The sequence below is a fragment of the Desmodus rotundus genome, chromosome 7 (assembly GCF_022682495.2).
Source record: "Desmodus rotundus isolate HL8 chromosome 7, HLdesRot8A.1, whole genome shotgun sequence".
Classification (NCBI taxonomy): Eukaryota; Metazoa; Chordata; class Mammalia; order Chiroptera; family Phyllostomidae; genus Desmodus; species Desmodus rotundus.
In genome coordinates this window covers 136,911,041-136,935,058 of record NC_071393.1, presented here as the reverse complement: position 1 = coordinate 136,935,058, position 24,018 = coordinate 136,911,041, and the positions used below count along the sequence as shown (strand labels likewise).

General features: G+C 68.1%; 1 protein-coding gene across 3 annotated transcripts; it reads right to left on the bottom strand.

Moving 5' to 3' along the window:
• Window positions 1-711: 711 nt before the first annotated feature.
• CEP170B (centrosomal protein 170B) lies at window positions 712-23,213 on the bottom strand. 3 transcript variants are annotated; one of them, XM_053928033.2, is made up of 19 exons: window positions 23,107-23,213; window positions 19,885-20,015; window positions 15,380-15,469; window positions 13,665-13,743; window positions 12,963-13,021; window positions 11,936-12,071; window positions 11,096-11,200; window positions 10,452-10,928; window positions 9,477-10,222; window positions 9,238-9,369; window positions 8,770-8,860; window positions 6,920-8,584; window positions 5,582-5,825; window positions 3,748-3,898; window positions 3,347-3,490; window positions 3,131-3,219; window positions 2,617-2,734; window positions 2,423-2,474; window positions 712-2,314 (listed from the first exon to the last, which is right to left on the bottom strand). In XM_053928033.2, the coding sequence occupies exons 2-19, from the start codon at window positions 19,987-19,989 to the stop codon at window positions 2,079-2,081; spliced, it is 4,719 nt and encodes a 1,572-aa protein (XP_053784008.1). In that variant the 5' UTR covers window positions 19,990-20,015; window positions 23,107-23,213; the 3' UTR covers window positions 712-2,078. The 3 variants fall into 3 exon arrangements, with proteins under 3 accessions (XP_053784008.1, XP_053784007.1, XP_053784006.1); XM_053928032.2 differs by lacking the exon at window positions 23,107-23,213 and adding an exon at window positions 22,535-22,687; XM_053928031.2 differs by lacking the exon at window positions 23,107-23,213 and having other exon boundaries at window positions 713-2,314; window positions 2,641-2,734.
• Window positions 23,214-24,018: the final 805 nt, after the last annotated feature.

Here is a 24,018-nt window from a genome sequence, read left to right as displayed (position 1 = left end):
GATACAAATTATTTATTGGCTCTAAGAATAGTTAACATCTTTCCTTTTCACGTCTTATAGGGGCCGAAGAGCGAGGCCCAGCAGGGAGCAGCTGTCCCCTGAAGGTATCCCCATGGGAGTAGGTGGCCCAGCCGCTCAGACCAGCGTGGGGACCAGGCCTGGTGTGGGGGACAGACCCAGCGTGGGGAATGGAACCAACACGAGGACAGGCCCGGCGTGGTGCCCTGCTGAGATGCAAGTGACCCCTGCTCTCCTGACCAAGTGACCTAGCAAGCGGGGGCTGGTGGTGGCTGGCCTTGTGCTCCCCCTATGCTGGACACTTGTCCCTCTGGCCCCCAGGTCATCCCTGTAGTGAAGGGGGGCCGTGACTGGCCTTGGGAGGGAAGACGCAGGCTGTAGGCACCAGGTGGGGAGATGTCGGCACCATGAGTGGGGAGGAACTGGCTCAGCACAGAGCCCAGGGCTCTCCAGCTTGCCTCTCAGGGGTGCTCTTGGAGGGTGCAGCCTGAACAGCTGGAATAAAATAACTTTTCCAGGAGCAAACATCTGGAAATTCCCCCCCTTTGCTTTCTCACCTAGGCCACCACCTGGTGGTGGTGTCTGTGCACTGCAGTATCCCCTGGTCTCAGAGGTCAAAACCGAGTTTCCAGGCCAGGAAAGGGGACTGACCCCTTGGATTACAACCCCCAAACATCACCAGTGAGAAACAAGGCCAAGGCACCGCCGCCAGGATGTTGCCACGTGATAGAATGATTTATTAGAACAAGTTCCATGACAAATCATATAAAATAACCATTTTCTCAAAGACACCGACAGGCCACCTGAGGACCAGCACAGAGGAGCCCCCGCGGAGCCAGACAAGTCAGTCACGACCCGGGCCTGGGGCTGCAGAGGGGCACAGGCTGATGGAGAGAACACGGTGCAGCGATCCCCTGGGGAGGCGCGGAGGGAGGAGGCTCTGCAGCCATCTGTGACTGGTGCCGGGGCAGTGGGGCGGGGCATGTGGGGCCGGGACAGGACTAGCACCGCCTCCAAGTGACTGCCACTCACACAGAAACACCTGTGGGCAGGGGCTGCGCCTGGACGCCAATGTAAACTCAGAGCCAGCCCCCCTCCCCGCGTGTAGCCCCATCGGTCCCTCCCGCAGTCGACACTCACACAGACACCAGGCAGGTACGCAGGTACGCAGCGCGGCCCACCACTCTGCTGAGGTGGACACGCCACCCCCCTCGCAGGCTCTTTGGCTTAGAGGCTCCAGAAACATGGGCCCCCCAGGAGGGGCCGCCTGGCATGTTCCCGCCGACAGAATCCTGAGAAATGACACACTGCTTCTGGGGCCTGTCCCTCCCCGAACCCATGGGATGGGGAACCTGTAGATGCCCCGTCAGTGCTCAGAGTCCAGGACAGGGCAGCGTGTTCCCTCGGGGGCGTTCAGGAGCCCGGTTGCAGCCACTTTGGTCTGGCATGCACCTCCACCTGGCCCAGAACCACCAGAAGCCAAGTGCAGGGGCCCAGTACCACCTCAGGACAGGCCTTGCACACCATGCAGATGTGCCTGAGCCGGCAGTGAGCCCCTCCCTGCAGCTGTCTGCATGCTCGGTGGGTTCGCAGGCTGTTGGCACCAAAGGCTGGAGGTGCTGGTCCCCGCCCTGCCCGCACCCTGGAGTCTGGGTGTCGAGCCTGCCCAGCTCCCCATTTGGCACTCAGTGACCCCATGGGCGGCCCCACCTCTGCCTGGCCAGCCAGCACATGGGGACGGGGCAGGCACACACCCCGGCCCACGAGGCAGGGAGGCTGCTGAAACAGAACAAACGACTCTTTCCTTGAAAGCTAAAGACGAAAGTGACAGCGATGCAGAGGGTGTGGGGACAGGCCCGTGGCTCGGCCCTTGGCAGTGGCCACAACAGAAGCTGGGCCGGGGGCCAGCAGGGCTGGGGCTGGACAATCCTGTGGGGTGTTGGCACGTGTGGGGGTCTTCGTGGTGAACCAGCTGCCACCGGGAGGGGTGGAGGCAGCGGGAGGGACGAGTGGGAAGCACCCACCGGGCACCCACACACAGGGGCCGCCCACCCTGCCCCCTAGATCAGGAACCTCTCGGCGTCAGGGAGGAAGTCAGGCAGGAAGGAGGGGTCCGGGAGGCTGGGGGACCCGCAGGTGGCCCTCTGTGGGAAGCTCCTCAGGGACAGGGCCGAGGGTGGTGCGGACGGGCTCTGGGCAGATGACTGGCCTTTCCCGGGCTGGGTACAGCCGGCAGAGCCCCTGTTTGCGGTCAGCAGGTCCAGGTTCCCGCTGGGGTCCACGATGGCGTTGATGACTACAGGAGTGGGGCAAAGGGTGAGGTGTTTCGGGGGACCCCGCCCCGCCCCCACACCCCCAGGGTCTCCCACAGGGTTCTGGGCTCCCAACCCCAGCCCCCACCCACCTTCCAGCTGCTTCTGCACGCGCCTCAGTTCCTTCAGGATGGAGCTGATCTCCTAGAAGCCAAGGGAAGGAGGCCAATGGTGCCAAAGGAGCCTGGCCACAGTGGGGCCACCTCCCCCCAGGGCTCAGGCCAGTGTCCCCACCGCTCCCTGCAGCCAAGTGGGCTGGGGGACTCCGGGCCCGGGCGGTGCCTACCTGTCCCCAGCCGGCCGGCCTCACCTTGTTGGAAGTCTTCAGGATGGGCACCTCGTTCTCGGCGTTGATTCTGGCTTCCAGGTCCTCCCATGCTCTCCCCGAATTCTGGAAGAGGATCCTGCCCAGCGGCGGGGAGGGGAGCAGGTGGAAGACGGTGATGTGGAGCCAAGTCCCCCCATCCCCAGGCCACCCCTGCCATGCCCCAGGGGAGCCCGAGGCTCTGGCAGGACCCAGGCTGGCTGGGGCCTGAGTCCGGTTCTGCCTGGCCCGGGGCAGGGCTGGGAAGGACTGAGAGGGAGGGAGTGGGGGTGGAGCGGGGGCTCTGGCTCCCCTGGGCATGCGTGTGTACACGTGTGTCCTTGGACTGTGGGCCTTGAAGGACACCAGCCCCGCCCGGTCCTGGCTCACACACAGGCACTCCTGTCTGAGGGGAGCCCCACTGGGCACCCCAGCTCCCCCGCTTCCAGCAGGGCTCCCCCAGCCGGCAGCACTTCGGGGGTGGTGGTGTACTCACTTCATCTTCTCGGCAAGGTGCTCCGTGTCCTCCCGGATGGCCTGGGACAGCCGGGACACAGGGTTCAGCATCAGGTTATCGAAGATCACCTGGGAGGGCCGGGCATCAGCACAGGGCCCAGGTGTCCCCACCTGCTCCCTCAGCACGCCTGCCCCCCACCGCCCAGGCCCAGAGGGACCCCCGTGTGTGCAGCCATGTCTGGGGAGGACTGCCTGCCTCTTCACGGTTCCGAGGCCGAGTCTTGTTGGCCAGGGGCTCTTCCCGGCGGTCGTTCATGTTCTGGTCCAAGTCCCGGGAGCTCAGGGAGCCAGGCGGTACCTTCTGGAAGTTGAGGCTGGCCTCAGGGATGCGTTGTACCAGCTGTGTTGTGGGAAGCAGCGGGGTCAGTCCAGCAGGGGGGCATCTGGCAGAAGGTGGGGACAGCAGCACCTCCCCGCTAGGACAGCAGACGGACAGAGTAGATCCCAAGCTCGTCTGCTCGGGGTTCCTCGATGCCCCAAGCCCCGACAGAGGCAGGTCCCAGACCCCGTACTCCCAGGGCAGCTGGCAGCCTCAGAGGGAAGTGAGGCCTCAGCGAGCCCACGGTCCCCATGGCCTCAGCGGAGGACCCGGCTCACCTCCTCGCGGGCAGAGATGGTGGAGGCTGGCACGTTGTTGAGGGAGGGGCTGCGGGCAGGCCCCGGGGAGACCAGCGCGTCCCCATCACCAGCCACGTCGTGGATCTCCCGGGCCAGGATGGCCACATCCTTCACCAGCGTCTGGCTCAGTCTGCAGTGGGCAGGCAGGAAGGCCAGTGCTGTGGGCACCTCCCAGCCGGGGGCAGGAGCCAGGCACATGCCCCTTGAGGGTGGGGGCCATAGGCCTTCCCAGAAGGCAGCCACTGAAAACCCCTGCTCTTCACCAGCAGGGAAACTGAGGCTGGATCGGAATCGGGCAGAGGGCAAGGCAGGACAACCCAGAAAGGCCAGGTTCCTCCCCTTGGTGTAGGGTGGCCAAGGTAGTCTCAGCCCCCAGTGCCAGCCTGGCCCCCTCCCACTCCCCAGGGGCGACACACCTTTCCTGGGCAGCCCCCAGGCCACCAGGAAGAGGGCAGAGGCCAGGCCAGGCAGTTCCCTGTGCCCCGCTGTCCGCAGCCTCCAACCTCCACCCAGCCCTCGGAGCTCCTAGGGCCACGACCAGCATGTTCCACACCCCCGGGGCTCTCAGCCCAGATGTGGGACAGAAGTCCCTTGTCACTGTCCACCACCACAACCCCGACAGTGCCCTCCAGGGATGAGGCCCCCAGGCCCACCAGGCACCAGGGCTCTGTCCTCAGCTGTCCCAGCAGGCCCTCAGGCCTGCCCACTCCTGGGGGCGCCTCCAGTCCCTGCCTGGCGTGGCTGCCCCGGCTCTGCCCCCACAGGGCTGCCCTCGCCCCTTGACATGGCTGGGGGTCCTTCACTGAGACCACCGTCCCACATTGAAGAAACACAGGTCATCCCTTCAATGCCTGGTGACCAACTGGCCCATGCCTCGTGCCTGTCCCTTTGCTGCCTCTGCCCCGGCACCTGGGGCTGCAGTGGGAGCGGGAGGTCTGGGCACAGAGGCCTCGGGAAGCCGGGGACCGCCCCCCTCACTCTCACCCAGGTGCAGGCCTCCTTCCAGGCTGAGTGCTGCTGTCTCCTGTTGCACCCAGCCCCCCACAGTTCACCTCCCACGCCCCTCGGCCATCCCGAGCGCTCTCACTGCCCACGGCCTTGGTTGTTGTCCTGGTTGTGGCGATGCCTACGGCTCCAAACCCCACTCGGGCCCTTCTCCTGGGAGCCGCCGGCCTCTGGTCACCTCCTTCTGGTCAAGGTCAGCATCCTCAATACAAACACTCACCACCCACCCAGTCCCCACGGCCTCTCCCGCACCCCCCCCACCAGCAGGGACCCCTGCTCAGGGGAGGACCCTCGCTCACCCCCCTCCCACCTCTGTACCCCGTCCCCCCAGAACCTGGACTGGAGGCAGACCCTTCTGCTCAATGACCACACCAGGGAGCGCACCTTTAATAACCGTCTACTGAACACCGGCATGCGAACCAAAGGGTCGCCGGTTCAATTCCCAGTCAGGGCACATGCCTGGGTTGCAGGCCAGGTCCCCAGTAGGGGGCACGTGAGAAGCAACCACACATTGGTTTCTCTCCCTCTCATTCTCCTTCCCTTTCCCTTTCTAAGAAGCAATTAAGTAAAATCTTAAAAAAAATTTTTTTTAAATAGCCATCTTGCTGGAGGCCTTCCAAGTACCAGAGATTCCCCACCCTCCCAGGAACATCGGCGTCCCTCCATCTCTCATTTGTCCAAAGAGCATCCTCGAAGCCCATTTGGGAAGAGCGCCCCTGGGGCCCGGCCCTGCCCTCAGGGTGCACCCGGCCCCAGGGGCGGCCCGAGCCAGGCCAGCGGACTGACCGTCCACCCAGCTGCAGCTCACCTGGCGATCTCCGCAATCTCCGCCGTCTGCATGCTGAGACCGTAGGGGTCCGGCTCCTCCTCCTCGTCATCGGTGTCCCGGAGGCCGAGGCCTCGGGGCCGGGCCCGGGCAGAGCTGCCAGCCCGAGGGGTCTGTGTGGCTGTGGAGGCGCGGGAGCGCGCGTGCCTGGGGGAGCCGTGGTGGGGGCCACACTCCTCCTCCGAGGTGGACGTGCAGTCAGAGCCCTGCTGCCTGCGGCGTGTGCCTGGGGCGGGGCGGGGGGGGGGGGGGGGGACACACAGTTCCAGAAGCGAGAACAGAGCAGAGCGGCGCTCAGCAACCCGCGGTGGCCCCGGGGCCCCTCCAGGCAGGGTCCCAGGCTGCAGGGTGGCCACACCGAAGCGGGTACCCCCGTTCCCAGGAGCTCTCGGCTGAAGCACCAGCAGCAGCTAAGCTCCAGGGTCCGCCAGGCCACCCCCAAGGCCCGAGCAGGGTTGGAAGGCCTGGTGCCTCCACAGGCCGGGGCCACGTCCATCAGGTGGGGACTAGTGTCCTGGCGGCGGGAAAGTGGTGCCCACACCCCAAAGGCGAGACCTCCCCACATGGGTGGACCTACTACCGGGTGGCTGAGTGTGGCCTGGCCTGTGGGCAGAGCCCGAGTTCACCCCTCACGGCACCTGCCTGGTCTCCACACCCGACGCCCGGCCTGGCCCTGAGCCCCCTCAGTGGCTGCGATGAGGGAGGGGCAGGGCCAGCACTCCTGATGGGCAGCTGTGGTCCTCAGACACCAACCTGCCCCTCTTCCCATGAAGCCCTGAGCTCAGCACTCGCTTCAGAACAAGGCCCTAGCTGGGAGCAGCATAGGGTGGAAGAGGGGTGAGCGTGGGTGAGTGCCTAGCGGGGTAAGCCAGTTGGATGGATACGAATGCCCGGCCAGCTACAGTGGCCACCGCCACCCGTCCCTTCCTGCTGCACGCGTGGGCTGCAGCTGACTCATGTGGGGTGGGGGGACGAACAGAGCTGGCTGGCCCCTGGCCACAGGGTGCGGGCTGGCAGGACAGAATTGCAACCCCCCAGCGGGTGGGCGGGCGGGTTCCCCAGGCCCCCAGCCCCCAGGGATGGCTCGGCCCCCATGCACATCTCACACAGCTTCCGGTCCCAGCCTCAAGTGAGATTCCAGGGAACAGGGGGCAGGCCCACCCGGGGGACAGAAGGAGCCCCTGCACTAAGAGATGATCGGGGTCTGCTGCCCTCACACTAGGCTGCGGCCTGTGCATGCCTGTGGCGTCCGGCCTGCCCATGGCCCAGCCTGCGACCCCTGAAGCAGCAGACCCACTGCCCACCCACTCCCGCACTCACTGGGTGAGGAGTACCGGGCGCTGCCTGGGCGGGCCCTGCTGAAGGGCTGGCGGGGGGCCGTGGCCGGGCTGGGGGTCTTCCGGGCGGTGGCCTGAGCCTCAGCCCTGGTGGTCTTGCGGCCGGTGCAGGACCACTCAACACTGCGGCCAGAGAAGCCGGTGCGGGCAGGCACCGCCTCAGAGTCGCTGGGTCCCGTGAAGGAGCCTGCCCGCTTCCGGGGCATGGCCAGGATGTCCAGGCGCGACAGCTTCTTGGCCTGCTCGGCAGCTGGACGCCCCACCGGCTCGGGGTTAGCCGGGGGTCCCCGTTCACTGTCCATGGCCTCTGTGTCCGAGGCATCCCCGAGCCGGGCCCGCCTCAGCCGGGAGGCCCGCGTGGGCCGTGGGGTGGACAAGCTGTTGGAGCGGGTCAGCGCCTGCTGCACCTTCTGGGCGCTGGCCGACACACGGCTCTGCTCTTCCCGGGCAGCCGGGGATGGCGGCGGGGCTGCGGGTTTTCGGCGAGACCCCAGCCGCCCTGTCCCAGTGGTCGAGTGGCTCTCCTGGTCAGAGGTGACCACGTCTGAGCCAGGTGGGTGGGCAAGACCAGAGCCTCGTTCCTCATCGGGCCAGTCCAGGGACCCCTGGCCACGCCGCACGGCCAGGCGCCGGGTGGGCTCTCCCCGGCCCACATCTGTCAGGCCCACTGGGTGGCGCTGCTTGTCAGAGAGCCGCTCCTGTGTGCTGCCCAGGGCCACACCCCCCAGGTCCTGTGCTGCCGGCAGGGAGGCCAGCTTCTCCTTCTGCAGCCCCGTGAGCTGGGGGCTCATCGGGCTGGGACCGTTCTTGCCACTGAGCAGGCTGACGGTGCTGGCGCTGTCCACATCAGAGTCCCCAGACAGGGAGTCCTCTGGGGGCCCCCGGGCCTCGGCTGCTGACGGGGAGAGCAGGCGCGCCTCCAGGGCTGCCAGAGCGGTCTCTGTCTCCTTCAGGATCAGCTGGGTGTCCTGGGGGTGCAGGGCTGCACGTGAGGCCCGGGCTGCGGCCAGGTCCCGCAGCAGGGGGTGGCTGGAGATGTTGGGGAGCTGGCCGGGTGCCGGGGGGCCACTGGCCGGCTCCTTGGTGAAGCTCTCTTGCCGGACGAAGGTGCCGGCCTCCTTGGCTTGGGTGGGGCCCTCGGGCTCCGGGGGTGGCTGTGTCTGCAGCTGGGTGACCCTCCTGCTGGTGCCGGTGGAGACGCTGTCCCTCAATGGGGGGCTGGGCTGGGCTGCGGGCCCTGGGCCCTCCACCTCCCTCAGAGCTGCAGACATTCTCCGGGGAGAGGCAGCCTCCCCGTTCTGGTCCCCAGTGAAGACGGAGTTGGGGGCCGGCCCCCCAGCAGCCCTTGGCGAGCACCGGCCCCTCAGCCACACCAGTCCCTCCTGGGGGGGGCCCCTGCTGGGCTCCGGGCCCCGACCCCCGTCTGACCCACTGGCGTCGCTGAGGCTGTCAGGCTCCAAGTCCTCCTGGTTCAGGAGGTGGCTGGCCGGCTCGCCGTCCGGCTCTGGTGGCCCAGGCCCGCTCCTCCTGGCAGTCTCAGGGCCAGCGGGGCCGTCTGTCCGGTCGCTGGGCAGCTGTGGGAGTAGTCGCCGCTGGCGCACAGGCAGGGCGCCCTCAAGGTCCCCCGCTCTGTGCCCGGCGCCATCCTCTGTGAAGACAAGGGCAGCCCCGTCCGAGTGGCCGTCAGCCTGCAGGTCTCCGGGCACAGGAGGCTGACCCTGCTGTAGGCGTGGCTGCCTGACTGACGGGAGCCCACCACCCTCTCCATGGTCTGCAGCCTGAGGCCACCCTGGCCGACCCTCTGCTCTTTGCTGCATCCCTGGGGCCACTTACCTGCCAGGCCCGGGTCTGAGTAGCTGTCGGCCAGACTCGCCCAGCGGGACACCCACTTCTGACCTCCAGGGGATCCTGGCGCCGGGAGGTCCTGCCAGGAGGAGGCAGGAGGGGATGTCAAAGGAAGCCCACCCCACACCCGTCCCACACGTGCCGGCACCAGGCCTGCCACCTGCTCCCCTATACCAGCAGCCAGAAGGCCCTTGTGCCTCACCGGGGCTTGTGGGACCCCAACTCACTGCCTATCTGTACCTGAGCCTGGTTCTCAGGGCCATGGGTCCTGCCGAGCCCTCCACACATGGCTAAGCCACCTGCCAGTGGAGGCACACGCCCAGGAGGACGTCTGGTCCAGCCTCATGCTGCATTGGAGTCCAGCTCCAGGCAGAAGCAGGGCCTCTGGGTGAGAGCAGAGGGGACCCTGTGATGGGCCTGGAGGGCACTGGTGCTCGCTGAGCGGGGGCAGCGTACCTGTAGCTCCGCCGGGGACACCATGCCCAGTGGCCGGGAGGCAAATGACTCATCTCTGTCCGCTCTGATGACCGGACGAAAAGTGGCCGAGGACACCCTGGAGAGTTCGGGGGACTCCAATACACCAAACACCTGCCAGGAGGGACGGCCGGGCTGCAGGTCAGACCTGCCGCCCACTCAGACACCACCCAACCCTGGCCTCCGGGACAGCAGGGGCCGCTGGTGCCCAGCCACGGCACCTCGTCGATCATCCTGCGGGCCTCTTCCACCTCCTGGTCTGGTGCCTCGGTCTCGATGGTGTAGGTCCCTGCATCGCTGAGGCTGTCGTCCTCCTCCTGCTTGCGGGCCTTGGTCAGCTGGGGGTCAGCGGGCGGTGCCGGCGGGGGCGAGGGGGCCACAGGACTGGCCCCACGGGGCGTCAGGGGAGCGGGCAGTGTGGGGGGCGCCTTCTCGGGGCCAGGCCTTGTGGCTGGGGAGCCCTCCTGCAGGCACTGGGCCATGAAGTCCTGGGCCAGGCGGGAGCGGCGCCCCATGCTACCGAAGGGGCGGGTGGAGGCCCGCGCTGGGGGCGAGGGGCCACCCAGCCGCTCCTCCGTCTTCTCCCGCTTGAGCGAGCTGGCCCGCTGTGGCCCGGAGCTGCTGCCCGCCCCCCGGGTCGGGGCCGGGGCCGGGGCGCCTGCACGGTCCCTGTCAGCTGACCCGGGGCCTCGGCGCTTGTCAGCCTTGGGGTCCCCAGGCGGGGTATGTGTGAAGGATTGGGAGCGCTTCTTGCGGGGCGTGTCCTCATCGAAGAACTCGATGACGAAGGCCTGCTGGTTGTGAAGCAGGTCCTGGGGGTCCCGTTTGATCTGCCTCTGTAGCCGCACCTGCTCCCCGTTCTCCGCGGGGACCCCAGAGGATGTTGGCACTGCCGCCGCCACCACTGCCGCTGCCTTGGCCACGGGGTTCTCTGAGTCACTCTGCGTGCCATCCTCGTGTTTGTGGCCTGGGGGCGGAGACCAAAACTCATCAGGCTGAGGGGGGCTGACACACGCAACCACAGCTGTCACATGTGGTTGGAGACGCAGCCGCAGCACACACGAGCCCAGCACACACGATGGAGGCAAGACCAGGGGCAGCCCCGCACGGGCAGGTGGGTCTCGGCGATGAACTGAAAAACTGAAGGCGATTGCACTGATGAGGGCCCCCGGGGGCGGGCCGTGCGAGGCACTTGCCTTTCAGGGTGCGGGTGTGGATGGGCAGGTCGCTCTTGGTGCTATGGCGGTCGTCCCCGGGGCCTGCCCGGCGCAGCAGGCTGGGGTCGTTCTGCACCAGCCAGTCAGCCACCTTGGTCTCCGCGGAGACCACCTCCACAGGTGCGGCCTTGCCCGGGGGCTGCCGCTGGCGCAGGGAGAACTTGGTGACGTGGTCCTTGATCTTCACCTTGCCGGGGCTGCCATCATCAAACTCGATGGTGAATGAGGCGTGGCTCTGCACCACGGGTGCTGCCCCACCCCGCTCCACGTCCTTGGTGGGCGCCTCGTGGGCTGGCGCCTCGGGGGGCCGCGGTGGCTGCGGGGCCTCCTTTGTGGGGATCTCGAAGTAGCTGGGCTCCCGGCGGAAGGAGAAGCCCTGAGACTCCGTGGGGGCCCGGAAGCTGGCTGAAGTCCCCATGAGGTCCCCGTCCTGCGGAGCCAGCTCCTTGGACCGCTCTGGGGGAGGGGGTGCAGGGACACATCCTCAGGTTGGGGTGAGGAACAGCACCTTCCCCTACCCACCTCCACTGGGACCATCCACCCTGTCTGCCCAGAGCAGGCAGCTCCGGGCCAGGCCGCCCCCTGGAGGTCTGGGGCTGTCCTGGGCCATCCTTGGGGCCTACCTGGGTATGTCCCCTCCTGGTGCCGGTCCTCGGGCGGGGTGCCACTGTCATCCTCCCCCCACCAGGAGGGCTGCCCGTACAGGGGTGTGCGGTAGGCCGCCGTCTCTGTGGATGGAGCGTGGGACCCCGGGTCGTCATGGTCCCCACCCAGACAGCAGGGAGACCCAGAGCTGGGGAGGCTGGGGTCTGGGGGGACCTGGCATCAGCGCCTAGGACCCTGGTCAGCCGCCCACGGCTCCAAGTTGTCTCCACACTGATGACTCAGGCTCCCCTCCCCGGTCCCCACCAGGGCCTCCCTGTCAGGTGGCTGCTGGGGGGCACCGGTCCTTAGGGAGGTGCTGTTCTCAGCACCCACCCTGGGGCGGACAATCCCTTCAGGCCTGGCCCAGGGCCTCTGCCTCCGCAGCCTGCCTGATGGTGAGCGCACAGCCAGAGTCCCCTCTCACCAGGGTTCAGGCCACTCACAGGCGACCCTGGACACTGAGAACGGCCACAATCTGACTGGGCCGCACTAGACACAAGGGTGTGGCCGCGCACAGGCCTGTGTGTCTACAGAACCGTGGGGACTGGGGTGTGCAAGGCGGGTGCGTGCACATGGATGCAGGAATGCAGGCACACTGGGTGGGCATGTCTGCAGGCTGCAGGTGTGCAGGGGTGGGCGTGTGCAGTGCACGCCGGCAGCTCCCCCGTGAGCAGGCTGTGCTGTGGCTGCTAGAGGGTGTGAGCCCAGGAAGCTGAGGGGGAGCAAGGGGTTGTGCGGGGGCAAAAGGCCTGCTCCCGGGCGAGGTGAATCAAGGGGGGCTTACGTGAACCCCCAGACCCGCGGCAGTGCCCTCACACCTGCTCCTGGCCTCCGGTCCCGCTCCAGCCTGGGGTTCGCAGACTCGCAGTAAGGCGTGGGCTCCGGCAGCGCCTCACCCCTCTTGGGGGCTGCGGCCCTGATGCTCACCTGCAGCTGGCTGGTGTACTTCTCGTGCTGTGGGGGGCAGGTGGGAGTGAGGGGCAGCGGCCGCCTCGGGAGGACACCCGCACCCAGGGCAGACAGTCTGAGACCCAGACCAGGTGGGACCCTCAGGACCACAGAGCCCCCAGGAAGGAGCTGGAGCTTGCTGGGGTGGAGGATGGTGGGTGGGCAGTAACATCAGGAGGGAGGGGGCCATCCCCAGGCCCCATCAGAGAGGGGCGGGACAGGCCCAGGGGCTGTGTGGGGGTGTCCGAGCAGACCGTGGGTGCACATGTCCACGTGCAGCCATGTGTGTGCACGTGCAGCTGTGGGTGTGTGTCTGTGCCAGCCAGGGCCCCGCCTGGCTGAGCTCTGCAGCAGTCAGAGCCGGCCTCCACTGGCTGTGCCCCTCGAGGGCCCTGTGCTGCCTGAGGCTCATTTGGAAAAGGAGCCGAGGCCGGTCTCCCTGCCCCAACACAGGGGCCCCTGGGTAGAACTCTGGACAGGGTCCCCTACGTGTGCTCCGTGACCCCCCACCTAAGGCCGCCCTCACCTGGGACTCTCAAGCCACACTGTCAGCCGCAAACACCCCCTCCCGCCTGTTCCTGGCCACCCACCCACGGTGGCCTGATCGGGGTCCTCCAGGTACAGAAGCCGCTGGGTGTAGCCTCGGAAGGGGTGCAGCTCTGACCACGCCCACTGACCACGCCCACCTCCGTGGCTGCACCAGCCTGGGGGGAATGGCGGCCTCCCCACCTGCCAGACGGGGAGATCCCGCAGAGCAGGCCAGGCCGGCTCAGGCAGCACAGCCAGGCCAGGGCCACCAAGAGGCCTGGGAGTGTTGGCCAGGGTGGGGAGGGCTGGGGGCACAGGGGCGGCGGCCCTCTGGCGGGGGGCTTGCTCGGGGGCGGGCAGGGCACTGACCCGGAGCGCCTCCTCTGGGACGCGGTGCTGCACGCGCTCCAGCACATACACGTTGGGATGTGGCGGCGAGTTAAGGAGAGCAGGGCGGTGGGGAGGGCAGCAGCCTCGGGCGTGGGGGACACAGGGATCCCTCCCAGGCAAGGAGGATCCCGGGGGGATTCGTGGGGGTGGGGGGACGGTGGTGTCCCCCGAGTGTGGATGCCTACAAGCCACCCGCGTGCTAGGCACGTGTCCTCGCCGCTGGGGAGACAGCCTGCAGGGTGTGCCGCCCCTTCAGGGTGGGGTGGGGGTTGGGGGGCGGAGGCCCTCCAGGTCACAGCATGTGCATGCCCAGGGCTCAGGGCACCCTTTCCACCCACCACTCACCCAGGGCGTGGCAGGCAGGCCAGGCAGAGCCCCAGCTGCCCAGGGCGGAGATGCCAGCCCCACTCACTCGTGTTCTGGGCACAGAATGCCACGCCTCGCAGCCCCCAGGCCACGCGGGACTCTGGGTCCCAGGGAGGGCTCGCCTGCTCCTGGGCCACGTGGCTCAGGCCAGCAGGCAGGCCGCAGACGCCAGGCAGAGCCTGGCCTTGGGGTTCATCCTTGCTGCCCTCCAAGCCCCTGTGACCGCTGAGGCCCCATCTGCTCCCAGTGGGGGCGATGGTGGCCTTGGGGACGGAGGGAGAAGCCAGAGGAGGGGAAGCAGTGGGGAAAGGATATCGTAGCCAAAGCGGATGACGTCATTGAGCTTCAGCGTCATGTACTTCTGGTCCGGGATGCGCACCTCGTTCACAAAGGTCTGTGGAGGAAGCAGGGGGGCTCAGCGGCGGGCGGCAGGCCCTGTCCCTCGACGCGCGCACACCCTGCCTTGCGCCGGGAAGGGACAGATACGGCTGGAGGACTGGGGCGAGGTCGAAGGGCAGGCCTCACCCAGTGCCCAGGGACTGAGGGGGCCCCTTGAGCAGAAAGTCCTTGGACACTGTTGTGAAAGAGACCCTCCCTCTCGTCCACAGGGACTCGTGCTGGCCCCACGCCCAAGGCTGGTCAGGCTGCACCCGCCGTCTGCAACGCCCACCACACCGGCTCGCAGGGCGCCAGAAAGCCAGTCCCCCAAAACCCTCTTCCCTCCAGCAGGAGCCACGGAACACCACTCTGCACCCAGGTGAGCTCAGGGCCCAGCAGGCTCTGAGCGTTTCCAGGACAAGCCAGGGTGCCCGTGGCACGGCACCTGTGCCTGGAGTCCAGTGAAAGCCCAGGGGACGTGCAGGACTCCTCACAGGACAGAGGGTCTCGAGCCTAGAGGGAGGGCGGCCCCCGGGCAGCTGTCCAGGTGGGGTCTGCAGTGCAGACACCGAGGGTGGCAGCTGTGACCCCGGAGGTGGCACGGAGGGCCTGGGAGAGGGCTGCAACCAGGGCCAGTGTGGTTTTGGACACGTTTATGGCAAGCAGGGGTTCTCGGCCCGGAGCAGGCCGCTGGGCCGCAGGCCCAGCACAGGGACAGCTGTGGGGTGCCGCAGAGCCGCCCTGCCTGCTGGCCTGGCCCTGATGTTGGACGAGCAGGCAGGGGCCCCGGCTTTGTGGATGCCACGGGCCTCTGCGGAACCTGCCCCTGGGGCGGGGGTGAGGAAGACCAGGCAGGCGCCACAGGCCCTCTTGAAGCCCCTCACTCAGGTCGCCAGTGCCAGCCCCCTCAAAGCCCACTCGGAGGGTGGGGGGGAAGGGGCTCTGGGGCAGACCCCGTGGGCTGGGGCGCCCATGGAGGCAGGGCCAGACCGAGGCTCCCATGGGACCCCAGCTCAGGGTGGGGGTGCCGGCGGCACAGGAGGGATGGGAAGGGCCCTCCTTGGTCCAGCACAAGTGCACGGAGGCCAGTGGCCTTGTTTCCTTATTGCAACTGCGGCCGCGCAGCACAGACCACAGACGCTGGGCCCTGCAGCACCCCCGCCCTGCTCGCTCCCGCCCTTCCCGCCCCATGCCCACCCAGACCACAGGCTCCTCTCGCTTGACCCCGACCCGGCGCCAGCAGCCAGGGCCTTCCTCCTGGCCCCCTCCCTGTCCCCACCACCCCAACTCACAAAAGAGGCCACATCCCCCAGGAAAGGGTGCCCCAGCCCAGCCCCACCCAGCTCAGGAGCCCCATTTCCCATCCTGCAGCTGGTCTCAATGCCTCCCCTGCCCACCTGAGGGGCTGGTCCCCTCCCCCACCAGAGAGCAGCTCCACCCCGTGGAGACCCTGTCCAGTGGGGGCCCTCCCGGGGAGGGCCTGTAGCCTCTGCACCTGGAGGTGGCTACTTGCCCACCTGGGTACAGGTCCTAGAGGGGCCAGGTGGGCCACAGCTGAGGTGGGTGGTCTTGGAGAGGGTGGGCCCCACAGAGACCCTGCCAGGGGAGGCAACACAGAGGGAGGGGCATGGAGAGAGGTGGGGCGCACTCACCCCATTCAAGCTGCCCAGGTCCTTCACCCAGTGCTCGTCCCGGTCCTGGTCGTAGTTGATGACAGCATGCTGCTTGTCCACACTGCGGGACTGGGGAGACGTGGGCGCCTCTCAGGTGGTCTTCCCAGGAGGCAGGACACCCCCTGCAGGAGCCCCCACCATCCCCCACCAGAACGGCAGCACCAGCCCCGTGGCGTGGAGTCCATAAGCTCCCCCACACACGCTCACACCTTCAGTGGGTGTGTGTCCCGCCGAGTGTAGCCAGGCCGGACTCGGCCATGGGCCCTTCTGTCCCAGCAGCTGCTCCTGTCTGCCGTGGGAGGGGCTGGGGACTCGCTGATCACCTGGGATGGGGTGTTCACTCCCCAGGGCAGGTGGGGCAGCCAGGCAGGTCGGACGGCAGCACCCAGCGGAGGAGGATCAAAGGGCTGGGGATGGGGGGCTCAGGGAGAGACCTCCCCGCCTCCCGGCCCGCCCAGCCAGCCCCAGGGGGCCCACAGAACCCCTCCGCGTGACGGGCACATGCACACACACGTGGGTGACCCATCTCACACCCTACCAGCTCTACACTCGCGCACGGGACTCACACACACCCTGAGCACACCTGCCACCCCGCTCCCACACACAAATGCACGCTCACGCCCAGAGGTACCTCTGCCCTGAGCCTGCTAACACTACCCTGGCCACTGATCCCCCCAGGACCCCACCCCAAGGACAGTTACCAGGTCCCACACACAGATAGGCCACAGACAAGCCACCCCGCCCTCCAATACCAGGGCTTGGGGACAGAGGCAGGGACAGGGTCCTGGGGTAACTTCTCCTCATCCAAGCGCTGCCAGGCCTCACCCAGCCGAGAGGCCGGTGGTCTCAGCAGAGAGCTGCCCACTCCCAGGCCATACCACTCAGCTGGAGCCCCAGTGTCTGGGGTGGCAACCGCATCCCACCACCTGAGGAGCCACAGGCCTGGTGTCCAGCCCAGGAGAGGCCAGCACAACCGGCCCTGATGACCACATGTGACCATGGGGGCCTGCCAGGCAGGGCCCCAGGAGACACCCAGCCCCACCTCCCCAGCACACATAGGAATGGGGTGGGGGAGCAGTACACTCACTCCCCACTGCCTGGGACGTACACCCCACCCCGGGAGGGTGGGCCAGGACCTGAGTCCCAAGTCACCACAGCACGAGGCTTAGTTCTCACAGGTGTGCGCGCCCGGACCCACCCTCCCTGGGTGGCCGGCCACCCCTCAGCGACGACGTCTCTCATCTATTCCATCTGCCCATCCCCTTGGGCACCTCCCTGCAAGGGCCAGTTTCTGGGGAGGCTCCAGCACCCTCCCAACAGCTGGAAGCCCCTGGGGTAGGGCCTCCTTCCTCACCTAAAGAAGGGGTGTAGGGCCTGGCAAGGTCGGGGCAGATACGGGTTCCGGCCCAGCCCCACCCCTACTCAAGGTCACACAGCCTGGCACAGGAGCGAGGCCCGCCCTGGAGAGCCTAGCAGGCTGGGCTGAGGCCGTGGCCCTGGGCCTGAGCTCGGCCCCCACACTGCCGCCGGTTCTGGATTCAGAGGTCTCCGGGTGGGTGACATGACCCACAGCGACGGCACTGCAAAGGGAGGCCTGGGGGTGGCCCAAGGAGGGGGAGAAGCGGGTGCAGGGCCCACACATCGTCCTGCCACGGACCCTCAGAAGGGAGCAGGGTGACCGAGAGAGCAGAGCGCAGTCTGCGGGGCCAGCTAGGCCCCAGGACACAGAGGCCCCCTGGAGCCACCCCCCCAGAGTTGCCCACCTGAGCCTGGGGAGGCTCCTGGAGCCCACCTGCCGGCCTCCCAAAGCAGCGGGTCTGTGGCCCTGAGTCCCACTGCCTTGTCCCCCAGGCCTCACCTCTGCCCCTGTCCTGAATCCCTGATTTAAGTTGGTGCCCACGGCTGGGCAGCTCCTGACCCCTGGACGCCAAGCCAAGCGCCTCCTCTGCAGGACTCCTCGTTCCGTCCCTCTGCCGGTAGCCGGGTACTCTCCTCCCCCAGAAGCCGGTCCTCGTGACCCTCCCACTGGCCTTGGCCTGGGCCTCTCCAACTCAGTGCATCTGCGATCCTGAACCCTCCCCCTGGGCCTCAGTCCCCGGCCAGCGGGGCAGGGCAAAAGCTTCCCTGGACCCAGCCACGGGGTGGGGTTGACCAGAACCAGCACCTCTCAGGATCATCCCACCTCAGGCCAGGCAACTGCCCCCCTGGGCAGCCCCGGGGTCAGGTACCGGGGGTCCTTACAGTCCAGCCTGGCAGCCGGGAGGACCGGGCTCCCCCCTTCCTGGGGACAGGCCAGCTGCCTGCCTCAGCCCTGCCCGGCACACAGATGCCACTGGGCCCAAGGGACCCACTGTCTCAAGAAAGCGAGCCCCGAGGCCTGGGGGCCAGGCTCTGCCCTCTCAGGGATGTTGTCTGAGAAGGGGCACCGAGGAGGCATGTGGGCCATGGGGCTGCAGGTCCCTCTGTGCCAGGACGTGGTGGAAGGCCGGCAGCCTGAAGCGAACAGGGATGGGCAGCAGGAGCGCTCTGCCCCTAGCACGGAGGCCCCTGGAGGGGACTCTGGGCAACCTCTTCAGACTAAGCAAAGGCCCTCCCTCCCCAGGCCGAAGGTTTCCAGCTCCCCGCACAACCCTGCCAGCCCCCAGGCAGCTCAAGCTCTGCCCAGCTGCACCCCACTCTTCCTCACGGGCCCCCTGGCCTCCCACCTTCCTCCAGGGACATCACCAGCCCAGCTCCCGCTGCCCAGGCACCAGTGTCCCTGGTCACCCTCCTCACCTGGACACCTGCCCCCACCCCTGCAGCCACCTCTCTGCTGTCCTCCCAACCCCCGTCTGTCCCTGCCTGTCACTCTTCTGAAACTTCCTGAGAGGAAAGGTCAAGCCTTGTCCCATGAGACACAGGCCCCTGAGGCCTCTCCAAACCTCCCTGTCCACACCCCACCCCAGCCGGCCCGCTGCCTCTGCAGGCTCTGGAGGTGCCAGGCCCCACCTGTCTCCCAGCACCTACCTCCCTTCTCCTAGCAGGAAGTCCCACCCTGCCCACACCACCCACCCACCTTGGACTGGGCACAGCCCACCCCCTAATTTGCACCCAAAGCTGGGACACCCCGTCTACTCCTGGCCAGGGCCTTGTCTCCAGGGACAGCTCCCACCCAGCCCCTCCCCAGACCTGGAGGAGCACCTGGGCTCCTGGGGAAAGCGCAGAGAGGGGCCCCACCCCCGACCCTCCCTCCTGGCCCTGGCTAGTGGGAGCCAGGCTCTCGGAGGCTGGCAGCCCCTCAGCCTGGGACCCACGCGTGACATGAGCCCCACCACGCAGGGAGGGCCTGCGGCGCCGGAAGAGGAGCAGCTGTGAAAACAGGCTCGCAAAACGGCCTTGCGCTCCCAACACATGGATTTTGGGGCGGGGGGGGGGGGGAGGTCTGTACTTACTTTAAAACAGAAAAAAGATGTGCTTCCAAAACCCTGGCCTGCTGCCCTCCGTGGGGAGAGCCCCGCCCGGGCCGTGGTGGCCAGCAGCAGCCGGAGCCCAGGGCTCGGCACGCCCGCCTGCCAGCTCAGCCGGCACGGCCCAGCCGCTTGGCCGGCCACTGAGTGTGCCAGGTCCCGGAGCCCGGGGAAGCGTGGCTTCCGGGCAGGGCGTGAGCAGGCAGATCCTGGCTGTCCCTTGTTCCCACAGGGCAAACTGGGCAGGGGCTGAGAGGACACCCCACCACACACACACACACAGTGGCACACATGTGTGTATAGGCGTGTGTGCGTGTGTGCACCCCAGTGTGTATTCGCATGCCCTGCACGTGCAGACCTATGTGTTTGGAGCTGGCAATGGGGCGGGCGGCAAGAGGAGCCCCCAAGGCCCCCAGTACCCACAGGCGCCCGCACCCAGGGCCCCAACAGGCTCAGTCCACCAGGATGGCAGAGAAAAGGACATCCAGGCAAGGGCAGACCCCACGGCGTCAGCCCCCGCCCCCCACCCTGCCCATCCCATTCTCGAACAGTTAGACATGTGAGCCCCATGGAGGCTGAACTTGGACTCTGAAACCCGGAGAGAAGGTTCTGATTGCCGAGGGCCCTGTGCCCAGCTGACTGCCAGGTGGCAGCCTCTGTGCCAGAGAAAACCCTCCCCCGGGGCACCTGGAAGAGGCACCAGCCACCGTGGGCCGGCCCGATGGTCGGAGCTGGCCCTGTGGCTCCCTGCCAGACTCCCGGCCCAGGTGGCACCTCCCGGACAATAAGGAAGTGGGCAGATCCACTTTCCCACACCTTCCACAGGTGCCCCCCCCCATGCCTTGAGAACCTGCCAGAAGCCTGAGCACCTGGAGCACCCACTGGGGCCTGCACAAGCCTGCCCGAGGCCGCAGGGCCCACTGTGGGCCCAGGATGCTGCATCAAGGCCTCTCAGCTGATGTCCTGTCACAAACAGGTGGCCCCAGCCTGGCCCCCAGCCCCGGCCCCGCTCTTGGCCCCGGAGGTGCCCACGCTCACCTGCAGCATGAGCTCACACTCATCACGCCCCACGAAGATGAGCTCCCGCGGCAGCCGGTGGCGGGTGCCGCTGCTGCTCACCAGGAACCAGGAGGTGACGCTCATCTTGGCGCTGAGGAGGCCCGGCAGGCCTGGGGGTGAAGAGGCTGTCAGAGGGGGCTCCCCTGCCTGGTCTGCCCCCCACGCCTAGCCCAGATCCCGCCCCCTGAGGTTCCAGCACCTTCCCCACCCTGTCCCTGCAGCACCCTCCGGAAACGCTGGGCTCCAGCCACACCGGGCCACCTGTCCTTCCCCAAGTATGTCTGTCCCATGGGACCCCTCCCCAGCTAAGGTGTCCAGGTCCCCCGATGCCCTGGGCCCCCACAGCCCCTTCTCTCTCTCGTGTGGGTGCAAGAGGGGTGGAGTCTGTGGGGCAGCAACCACAACGCCTGCGTACGGACCCGCCTGCGTCCCCATGACCTGACTGGGAGCAGCTCTCACAGCCAGGGTCCCCGCAGGGCCAGGCCCATGGCACCACACCCACCCCGGACACACACCCAGGGCCAGAAGCTGATGGTCTGGGACGGGCCTGGGGCATAGGGGCTGGAGGGCAGCTGGAGACAGGTGCCCCTGGCCCACCAATACTCCCCCACAGAGAGGAGACTGAATGTTCCTCCGTGGCCACTGTGACCGTCCTGCCGAGCCTCCCAGGCCAGAGCAGCAGCAGCAGCCACGGCATCAGGCGGCCTCTCCAGTGCCCAGGAGGGAAGCGGCGCTTTGGTGCCTGAGACCCTGGGGGCATCAGCGAAGGAGGGCCTGAGGGCTGATGTGGTCAGGGCAGCAGGGGACCGCAGGGTGACTTGAGAGGCACAGTGGGAGCCACCTGAACTACAACAAGAGTTGGTGTCACCTGAGTCCAGGCCCTGGGGTAGCGCCGGCCATGCACCATCACTGCACACTTGTGACACGGCAGAGCCGCGTCACCGCCGGCCCAGGTGCACACGGCCCCACACGCACCTGCGCACCACCCAGAGTCCTGGCCGCTCCCCTCCGCGCGCACGCACGCGGTGACATGAACTGCACCCTGGGGCTTCCCTCAGAGGACGAGGAGGAGTGAGTGTCACAGACAGGCCCCTTCAAGGGGGTTGGTCGGGAAGGCAACAATCTCAGCCACGCGGGAGTGGGCAGAAGGGCGGGTGTGAGCGTGGCGTGGGATGCTCTGGGCAAAGGGGGCAGCCAGGCCGTGACGCCAGGCCCTCTAGCCCTGGGAGCCCGTGGCTGGCCCTGGAGCCGGAGGGGCGTCCCTGGAGGCCCAGTCTGAAGAGGACCCCTGTGAGCCCCCAAGGCTGGCCCTGGGGTCCTGAGTCCTGACCGACTCTGTGTGCAGAACAGGTGGAGCTTAGGCAGGAGACGCGTTGAGAGCTGAGCCAGTAACCAGGGGAGCTGCGGGTGCTGGCACCAGGTAGGGGTCTCCCCAGGCCCGCCTATCTGTGAAGGACCATGTGACTGTGCATCCCCAGGCATACCCTCAAGTCACCTGGGGCAGGCAGGTGGGAAGAGAGAAAAGTCCGCCCCAGGAGAAGGCAGCTCTGCTTGGTCACAGTCCCTTCACCCTGGGCCTCAGCCCTTCCTCAGGTCCACTCGGGGGCTGACCCTGGTGATAAAGGGGCACGCCCTTCCATACCCCTGCTGCCCTTGAGGCCTCCACAGCCCCTCAGCGGGGGCCACAGGGCTCTCTCCTGGAAAGCCACCACCCCACCACTGTGTTTTCCAGCCCCATCCAACCCCAGCCCCCAGCCCCCAGCCCTCTGACTCGTGATCAGGGCCCACACCAGGCCATCACCTGCAGCTGCTCCCAACAGGCCGGAGGCAGGGAGATCCCACCCAGAGCCCCAGGCAAAGGGCCAAACCCCTGGGGCTCGGTCACGCTGCCTGAAAGCCACGGAGCCCTGCCACCGCCAGCTGGTCCTGAAAGGCCCAGGCCTGAGAGCCATAGAGGCTCCCCAACAGCCTGCCGCCGGTGCAGGGCTGGGCAGCCATGGTTGCTAGGAGGGAGAATAATCAACACCCCAAACTTGTCCCTTCGCCCCCCACGCCCGGCCGCGAGAACCACCCGCCAGGAGGTGGGAGCCCGTTCTGGAAGCTGCGGGATTGGGAAAGGGAAGGGATGGGAGCCGGGGCCGGGCGGGGCCGGGCGGGTGGCTGAAAGGAGCAGACGGAACGGAGGCCGGGGACAGCAGAGACGGCGGCGGCGCAGGGAATGAGGAGACTGGGAGGAGGAGGAGGAACCCGGAGGGAGGGACGGCGGGAGCAGAGAGACCAGGCCGGGAGCCGGCCGGAGGCAGCAAGGGCCAGAGGGGGAGGGAGCGCGCCTGCCCCTGAATCAGCGCTCGCCCAGGCGGCCTCCGCGGAGCCGGAGCCGGCCCGCGCTGCCTCCCAGGCCGCGTAGACGCGCGCCCCGCGGCCCCGCCCAGCCTGGCGCAGACCTGGGCCGCCTCCGCAGCGCGGGGATCGGCCTGGCCAGGTGCGCCGGCAGCCCGCCGCCCCGGGCCTTTGTCCCGCCCGGCAGAGACCCCACTCCACGCCCAGGCCCCCTGCCCGCGCGGCCCCGCAGGCGCACAGGTGCGGGCGACGCAGGCCGGGCCGCCGCGGGCGAGGGCGGGCATCTTACCTGCGGCTCAGCCTGGACCCTCCGGCCGGCCGGCGAGCGCTGGGCCGGGCCGCCGCCTAGGACCTGCCCGGCGCGGCCCGCACGCGCGCGGAGCCCCGGCCGAGCCCGGGGCAGAGCGGCGGCCTCCAGCCGCGGGTCCCTGACGTCTGCGGGCTCCCGCCCGCCCGCCCCGCCCCCGCTGTCGGCCCCGCCCCGCCCCGCCCCCGGTCTGGCCCCGCCCCCGGAAATTCAGGTTAGGGCGGGACGGGCGCCAGGTGAGCGCGGCCCACGCCCCCCGCCCCTCGCTCCCGCCCGCCGACCTGCCTGCGCCCGCCGGTGCCCTGGCTGGGGCCCGCCCCTGCGCGCCGGCGGGACCCCTGGTGTCCAGCGGCCCCGCGTCCCAGTCCTGGTCCGTGCTCCTGGCCCCTAACCTTGGGTCCCGCCGCCCAAAGGAGGGCGGAGAGAAAAGGAGGTGGGGCCCCTGGGGCCGCCCCACCCGGACCCTTCCTCCCGCGCCACCCCCACGACCCCAGCGTTCCAGGCTGGACCCGGGGGCTCGGAGCTGGGGGTCTAGGGCGATGGCATGGTCCTACCTTCGCGTCGCCCGTGGGCCCGACCCTGCCGAGGGGCGCGGTTGGTTGGGGGCCCGGAGGTGCTCGCCGCTCCCGGAGTGAGTCGGCGGGGCAGGCGCGGGGAGGGGGTGACAGTTGGGGGCGGGGCGGCGTGGGAGACGCCCGGCCGAGGGACGCCCTGCCGGTGGGGAAGGCCTGGCGGAGGCGCGGGGATGAGCGGCGAGGGTGGAGGGCCGGGGGCGGGGTGCGGAGGGCGCTGGGCCGGGAGACCGGACGGCAGTCTCCGCCCTGCCCTGCACCCAGCGGGCCGCCGTGTCCCGGCCACACTCCACGATCCGCCGGGCGTCCCCGGCCGTGCCCTGGGACCCAGGCCCTGGCCTGGGGTGAGCACCCTGGAGTGGGGACACCCACCTGCAGTGGGGAGGCTGGAAGAGGGCATGCATCGCGCCAGGCAGTGGGCGGGACTGGTGGCGGGAACCCCGAGCGCTGGGGAGGGGCCTGTACCAGGTGATCAAGGAGTTTGGACTTCATTCCAAGGACTGTGTTGGCGTCTCAGGAGAGCTGGGAGCTGGCCGAGGCCTGCGCGGGGCCTAGTCTGAGAGAGCCCTGGGAGCACTGGTTTGGGGCCGGGGAAGTGCCAGGAATCCAGCCAGAGGCCCTGGGCTGTGACAGGTGAGGCCAGGACAGGGAAGGGGGTCGGGCTGGGTATTTCAGGCTGAGTATTGCTGGTTCGCTCCCCAGGCCCGAGGACAGCATCAGTGGCCCCATGCCCCATCCTGCACCCTCACTGGCTTTTCAGTGAGTGTGGTCTTTGGCCCAGAAGTTGGGGATTCCCCTCCCCACCCCAGGCCCCATCCTCTGCCTTCTCAGGACTTCCACCACCTGCTGGCTTCTCCGACCCCTTACCTACACCTGAAAAAGTCCTTTTTTCTC

What these genes read in the sequence shown, in the direction of transcription:
- CEP170B (XM_053928033.2), bottom strand. Translation starts at nt 19,989, where the DNA reads ATGAGCGTCACCTCCTGGTTCCTGGTGAGCAGCAGCGGCACCCGCCAC. An exon ending in AGTGTGAGCTCATGCTGCAG is followed by an intron (nt 15,470 to 19,884) that starts GTGAGCGTGGGC and finishes ACGTCTCCCCAG; the next exon opens with TCCCGCAGTGTGGACAAGCA. An exon ending in CGTGCAGAAGCAGCTGGAAG is followed by an intron (nt 2,315 to 2,422) that starts GTGGGTGGGGGC and finishes CCACTCCTGTAG; the next exon opens with TCATCAACGCCATCGTGGAC.